At 37.8% G+C, this 8,179-nt stretch overlaps 1 protein-coding gene across 1 annotated transcript in view; it reads right to left on the reverse strand.

The window, feature by feature from the left end:
- Positions 1–8,179, reverse strand: part of Cntn5 (contactin 5) — a 1,169,992-nt gene that overhangs the window by 467,822 nt on the left and 693,991 nt on the right. Inside the window, exon 4 of the mRNA XM_029543057.1 lies at positions 4,662–4,883. Within this exon, the coding sequence (XP_029398917.1) occupies positions 4,662–4,883 (222 nt within the window). The remainder of the gene's footprint in view (positions 1–4,661; positions 4,884–8,179) is intronic.

An 8,179-nucleotide genomic window follows, 5' to 3' on the forward strand; every position in this document is an offset into this window, starting at 1 on the left:
TATATATATATATATATATATATATATATATATATATATATATATATATATCCCTAGCTCACCCCAGTAAAGCATACTGTACAAACTCACCATGAGTAAAGGTATGAACAGAAGTTAAGATCATGTAAGAGAGCTGTTTCATTGAAGACTGTCATTGGAGAAAGCCTTCTCCCCGCACCCCCGCCCCTCTGAACTGTGTTTCATCCTTTCAGCCTGGTATGCAGCATCATCTGGACATCCTGAGAGAGAGGAAGTGGAACCATAGCTGGACCCCAACATGCATACCACACTAGAGTCTGTTGTGATACAATGTTAGTAGTCAGGTTCTGTACTTCTGTATAGCCAGTTCTCTAGTAGACAGCTTGTAGCTATGGTTATGCATGTGGGGGTGGTGGTTGTGGCATGGAATGGGGGACATTAAAAGAACTGAGGGATAATTGTCAGTCACTTTAGAAATCTACTGTTATCTACATATTCAGTTCAGATTCTTTTTTGACACTGGAAATTGGACCCAGGTATGGGAAAACCTGTCCAAGAATGGAATCATGCAAGTGTTTGTGAGGAAACACCAAGAAAATAAGACAAGAGTCTTGTGACCGCAATTCTTTTCAAAATAATGGAATTGCTCTTAAAATGTGCTTCTGACCTCCTGATGTATCCAGTAAGAGCGAGATTACTTCAGATTATTCATTAAAACTTGCTGTTTTTATTTGTTTATATGCTTCTACTGAAAAAAGAAAGCATCCTTTTGCCATGTGGGGCTTGTCGTTGCCACTGTAAACCTTACTCATGTGATTCTGATTTGCCCTCAGAGTATAAATTGTGAGTATAAATGGTCTGAGACTGAGAATAAAGCTGGCTATTGTATGAGACTTTAGTTTGTGATCCCCAGAGTTAGAAGAGGGTATTGGATCCCCTACAACTGGAGTTACCAGTGATTGAGATGCTAGATATAGGTGCTGGGAAATAGACAGAGTCCTCTGGAAGAGCAGCCAGCTCTCTTTGTGGTTGAACCATTTCTCATCTCAGAATACCACATTTTAATCACTTCAATGAGATTATATTATAATGCTTTTATAAATCACCATTACAATATGATGTATATCCATTAATTGAATTATAAATTTAATAATTAAATTATTCATTTTAAATACTTAGTTTTCCATGGGGTGAAAAATGTATACAAGTTTTCCAGTGTCTATTTCTAAGCATATGCTGCAATGAACATAATTTAAACTTACGTACATCTGTGTGTAAGTTTCAGCTGGATGTTTAGTACAGAGTTAAAATATTTCTCCATTTTTTTCCAGGAAACTGCAGTTGTAGATTTATTAAAACAAACAAAGAAACAAACCCTGTGCCACATCCTTCTGGCTTGACTTGGATCGGAATCCGGATGGCTCCCTTTTCAGGCTCTATTACTTTTCTCATTTTTCACAAGAGCGTGTCAACCTTAGGTTTACTCTCTATCAAAGCTAAAGGGAATTACCTGACAAAAGCCATATGTCAGACTCTTGTCCAGAAGGAAGAATTCAAAGTCACATCCAGCTGAGATCTATCTAATAGTCAGATGAGAAAGCAGGAGTCAGGGGAAAGTCATTACAATGCTCTCTTGGACATTCTGAAATGTGGATTATACTACAATAAGATTCATTTGGGTCCCAGACTAGAGACTTGAATTTCACTCCATCCAAGGCACAGAGGCATGGCTATAACATAGGAACCTTTTATAGATGCAGTGTTCCATCCTCTGAACTTTAACAAGATTCCTAGTCAACTTGTGTACATGCTTGATACTAAGGAGAGTGGACACACAAAATCACTTTGACATTACTTGTGTTCATCAGCCTGTGCTGAATAGGATGAAATTTATTAATGTTTGTGTAGAAATGCTTCAGTTAAATGTCATAGGAAGCAATAAGCTGATAGTGAGATCAATGCAGAAAACGTGTGTCTGTTCTCATCGGAATGAGTAAAACTATTCCATTTGACGTTCTGAGCAGACTTATAACTGACCAGACTTATGTTCCTTGCTGTGATGAATATGCTTGGTGGTCAACATGACTATATCTTGTATCAATTGTTCATTCAAGCTTTTGGTTATACCTGTGAGGAGTTTTCTTTAATGTATCATTTCTGTTAGGAAAAAGCATTTTAAATCTGAACCACACCTTCTAGTGGGAACCTATAAAGAGGACATGGACAAAGGAAGAGCTTGCTCATTACTTGCTAATACTGGCTCTCAACAGCTAGTCTATTCTTTTACTAAAGCTCCCCTCCTCTCCAGCTCTCCATATATATATATATATATATATATATATATATATATATATATATATATATTCATTCTAGCAATTCTCTCTTTCTAGAAAGCCCTGTCTAATACATTTGGTTACTACTTAGTCCAAAACTGGACTGGCCTACAGCAGGTATACTGAGAAGAGAGGTGTTTACAACACACTTAGAAAGGTACCTGCCTGTATCTTGTGTCCTTATGCATATTGACTTTATAATTGGCATTTGTTTTACTTTAGACTTCCTGGCTATATTTTAGTTATATTAAAAGGTACTTTAATGTCCATTAGCTGCAAGAGAATATACCAACTATCTACCAGCTTGAAAGTAATTAAGACAAATATGCAGAGCTTTTGTTTCTGAACACTTAAAACCTTTTAAATAATCCATAAAATAACAATGCCTTGCAAAAATTGATCCCAATATATATTTGTCTGATTGTGATACTCTCATCAGTGGCATATCCACTGATGAGCCCAGCAGTCTTTACTAATGAGTTCCAAATTCGTTGCCATACAGGTAACTGGTTAAATTCAGCAATTGCAAAACAAAACAAAAAGACATAGATGTTATAAAGTAAAAGGGGGTTTAAAGGGGTTGTTAGTGGGTTTATACCAGGCAGTGTTGACAACACTGAGAATGCACTACATAAAGGTAAGAAACTTTCAAAGTCCAAGTTTAGCAATGACAAGGAAATTAAATATGATGCAAAGGGAATTTCAAAAGACATGTTAGGTATTTTGCCATTCAACATGTATTTAAGGTCCAATCACCCTCTGTTAATAAACTTCAAAAGCTAGCATAATTGGATGGATGCCTTATAGGGACATATTTGTGTAATCATGAGTAATGAGTTTGCCTCCACACAACAACACGACCCAAGTTGATACTTTAATTTTTATAATAAAGTTCTTGGAAACTATGTCTTCAAATGTCTCATCAATCCTCAGTCACTGCTGAATGTCATTCAATATTTCTCTTAAAATCAGTAAAGGCATAAACGAAAACTATTCACAGAGCCAATTAATAATGTGATCCTGGGAGACATGCACACCCACCTCTGCGTTTTCATTCCTTCAGAAGCCACAGTATCTAACTGACACATTTCTTTGAGACACTGAGTGAGATAAGCTATATCTAAATCATTGTACTGTGTCTGCTAATGAGCATTGGCAGGATTGCTCATTAACTTCATTTTTTTTCTCTTGATATGTCTAATGGTGACAGTTTTAGGGAACAAGGGAAAGATATTTCTCAGTTCATAATGCTAATAAGTGTAGAGTGGTTGTTAATTTAACTTATATTTAAGTGTGATATCTGTCTTATTTATTTATCACTCAAAAATAAAATGAAATATAAGCATATATTCATAAGATATATAATATACTTTACTGTTTTACTAAAGAAAAATGTAGGAATAAAAACACTACACTCAACATGCTTATTTCATTTATTTAAAGATTTACATTATTTTATTTTAAATTGTGTCTGTGTGTGTGTGTGTTTATGTCTGTGTGTGGGTCTGTGCAAATGCGTTTTAGCACCCAGGGTTATTGTATGCCCCTGGAGTTGGAGATTGGAACTGCAGTTATAAGCAACTGTGAATTGTTTGATGTGGGTACTGGGAAAAAAAACCTCAGGTGCTCTGTAAAAGCATTTTTAAAAACTGAGTCTTCCCCTCCAGTCCCTAATATACCTGTCTTAAGGCTACAGATACTTATTGCCAAGAACAAAGAAAAAAGAAAAAGAAAGAGTTGTGCTATTCAGACTATTAAGTCTGAAATTTAGTTATAATCTATATTGTTAGTGACTATAATTAACAGTTGATTTAACCAAGAATCTTGGGAGGTGTTTAGAACAGAAGCCAAGAAAGCGTGTTGACAGGCTGCTCCTCCAAGTGGCCTCTTCTTCTCTTCCACAGCCTGCTCCCCTCCTTTTGCTTTCCTAGATCACAGTTTCCAACATTGCAATTAGAAATCCATTGCCTGTACCTATAAGACATGGATCATTCTCAACCTTCTTGTATTTTTACAAACAGCAATCTGTTCTACGGACCCAGAGAGTAACCTATCTCATAAACACAGTGGTCCATCTCCCAAACTCTGCTTCTAAGTACACCAGTTCAGAAGAGCAAATGCTCTATCCACACTGAGCACATGTCTCTGAGCTCTTCGTGCTTGCCCAAAGTTGACCGACCACTTCAAAACGGTCCCTATAGTACAATGAACCCCAACCTTCTCCTTCCTGCAGCATGGTGAGACTTCTCATTAACAGTCTTGTGTGAAATGTTCCTTTCCTGACTGGTGCTATTTTGTTTTTGTTGTTGTTGTTGTTGTTGTTGTTTGTTTGTTTGTTTCTGCACTTACCATCTTGTCTGAAGGCATCTGAGGAGTGATAAAGGTTGCCTGGGGAGCGGTACTGCTGAGGTGTCCCTCGCCAGCTTGGTGGAGAAACACTGAGGGTACCTAGTGGAGGACTGCTGAACCGTGGTCTGGACTTGGAACCAAAGGCAGACGAGATTGAACTCTTCTTAATTCTTAACAAAGCAGCATATGAAGTAGAAAGGCCAGAAAGAGCTTCAGAGTAGTCTGTAAAAAAGAAACAGTAATACAGGCTCAAATTTGAGGCCCTTGACTTATGATTTTTTTTCTTATGAAAGTTGTTTCTTCTGACTAAATTGCTGGAAATCTGCCACAACTGAATTCAACCTACAGTGAAAAATGGAAAAGGATAAAGGGTAACTGTTAGGATTTGAAATATTTTACAAAACCTTCCTGATTGTAATATGTATTTTAAGAAATTAGCCGGGTGGTGGTGGCGCATGCCTTTAATCCCAGCACTTGGGAGGCAGAGGCAGGTGAATATCTGAGTTCGAGGCCAGCCTTGTCTACAAAGTGAGTTCCAGGACAGGCAGGGACATACAGAAAAACCCTGTCTTGAAAAACAAAACAAAACAAAAAAAAACAAAACAAAAAGAAAGAAAGAAAGAAAGAAAGAAAGAAAAGAAAAAAGAAAAGAAAAGAAATTAGCATTAAAAATATAACTAGAGGAAGGAAAATAAGGAGGACAGGAAATTGAGGAAGAAATGAAAATGAAGAAGGGATTGAGGGATGGAAAAAGAAAGGGTAAAGATTGGGGAGGAAAGAAAAAAACATTTAAACCCTAGCCTTACATATCCCTTTCTCAGGAATATTTGGATTATTTTGAGTTTCTTTTAATCCATTCCATGTAGGATAAATCAAAGTCTTCTTTATTAATGAAACTGGAAAAATATTTTCACTCCTGTTTTGTAGACATAAAAGTAAATACATAGAGATAGGAACTTCTCTGGTGAAACGTATAACATACCAGAAAGTTCTGCAGTGATACCTATCTTGTTTATGCTGAAAGTTATACCTCAGTTTCCCTGGAAGTCCTTAACTGACTATTTAATAGTGCTCAACTATTAAACATGAATGAGGGTGGAGAGTCCCAAGGTCCCCAGAGGACTCTCCACGCTGCAGGCTCCCTAGCACACCCAGGACCTTGAGATCACTAGTGAGTGGAATGCACCATCTGTTCCAAAGAATCCCGGAGGGTCTTGTGCCAGTAGGAACAGGGACAAAGGAACCCTACCCAACCAGAGGCTGGGACTCCTTCTGGTGGCTCCAGCACCCTGCTATCTTGGGCATGAACTGGGCAGGCTCTAGCACAACCAGGATCTGGGAATCACTGAGACCAGTCTATGTGGGAGAGCACATGGGCGGCAGAAGCAATAGAGCTTTTGGGGCATTGTCCCTTTGGGCTTTCATCCTCAGGCAGGACGAGGAGCTGAGACCCAGACCCCTGGGCACCTTCCTTGCCAGAGGAGAGTCAGCCTCCAGGGAAAGCTCTGACCCTTGGACTCAGGTGGTGGATCAGAGCTCCAGACATCTGGCCACTTTACCTACAAGAGGAGAGATTGCCTGCAGAGAATGCTCTGACCACTGGGACTCAGGAGAGAGTTGGACTCCCAGGAGTGCTGAAAGAGGCTAACAGAATCACAGGAGAAAAAACTTCCAGCCAGAGATAGGTAGAACATCGAACACCAGAGATTACTAGATAGCAAAAGGCAAACGTAAGAATCTTACTAACAGAAACCAAGACCACTGGGCATCATTAGAACCCAGTATGCCCACCACAGCAAGTCCCGTATACACCAACACAAAAGCAAGACTCAGATTTAAAATCATATCACATGATGCTGGTAGAGGATTTTATGAAAGGAATTAATAACTCGCTTAAAGAAATACAGGAGAACACTGCTAAACAGGTAGAAGCCCTTAAAGAATTACAGGAAAACAGTGTTAAACAGGTAGAAGTCCTAAAAGAGGAAACATAAAAATCCCTTAAAGAATTACAGGAAAACACAAACAAACAGGTGATGAAATTGAACAAAACCATCCAAGATCTANAAATGGAAGAAGAAACAATAAAGAAAACCCAAAGGGAGACAACTCTGGAGATAGAAATTCTAGGAAAGAAATCAGGAACCATAGATGTGAGCATCAGCAAGAGAATACAAGAGATGGAAGAGAGAATCTTGGGGACAGAATATTCCATGGAAAAGATGGACACAACAATCAAAGAAAATGCAAAATCCAAAAATATCCAATCTCAAAACATCCAGAAAATCCAGGACGCAATGAGAACACCAAACATAAGGATAATGGGTATAGATGAGAATGGAGATTTTCAACTTAAAGGACCAGTAAATATCTTCAACAAAATTATAGAAGAAAACTCCCCTAAACTAAAGAAAGGGATATCCATGAACATACAAGACACCTACAGAACTCTGAATAAATTGGACCAGAAATGAAATTCTGCCCAACACATAATAATCAGAAAAACAAATGCACTAAATAAAGACAGAATATTAAAAGCAGTAAGGGAAAAAAGTTGAGTAACATATAAAGGCAGACCTATTAGAACTACACCTGACTCTCATCAGAGACAATGAAAGCCAGAAGATCCTGGAGAGATGTTATACAGACCCCAAGAGAACACAAATGCCAGCCCAGGCTACTATACCCAGCTAAACTCTCAATTACCATAGATGGAGAAACCAAGGTATTCAATGACAAAACCAAATTCACATAATATCTTTCCACAAATCCAACCCTTCAAAGAATAATAAAGAGAAAACTCCAACACAAGGAGGGAAATTACACCCTAGAAAAACCAAGAAAGTAATCCTTCAACAAACCTAAAAGAAGACAACCACAAGAACTGAACCTCAACTCTAAAAACAAAAATAACAGGAAGCAATACGTACTTTTCCTTACTATCTCTTAATATCAATGGACTCAATTCCCAATAAAAAGACATAGACTAACAGACTGGCTACATAAACAGGACTCAACATTTTGCTGCATACAGGAAACACACCTTAGGGACAAAGACAGACACTATCTCAGAATAAAAGGTTGGAAAACAATTTTTAAAGCAAATGGTCTGAAGAAACAAGCTGGAGTAGCCATTCTAATACCAAATAAAATCAACTTCCAACCCAAAGTTATCAAAAAAGACATGGAGGTACAATTCACACTTATCAAAGATAAAATTTTCCAAGATGAACACTCAATTTTAAATATCTGCGCTACAAATGCAAGGACATCCACATTCATTAAGGAAACTTTAGTAAAGCTCAAAGCACACATTGCAACTCACACAATAATAGTGGGAAATTTCAACACCCCACTCTCATCAATGGACAGATCCTGGAAACAGAATCTAAATAGAGACACATTAAAACAGAAGTTATGAAACAACTGGCTTTAACAGATATCTACACAGCATTTTATCCTAATACAAAAGGATGTACCTTCTTCTCAGCACTTCATGGTATCTTTTCCAAAATTGA

Source organism: Mus pahari, chromosome 10 (assembly GCF_900095145.1).
Source record: "Mus pahari chromosome 10, PAHARI_EIJ_v1.1, whole genome shotgun sequence".
Classification (NCBI taxonomy): Eukaryota; Metazoa; Chordata; class Mammalia; order Rodentia; family Muridae; genus Mus; species Mus pahari.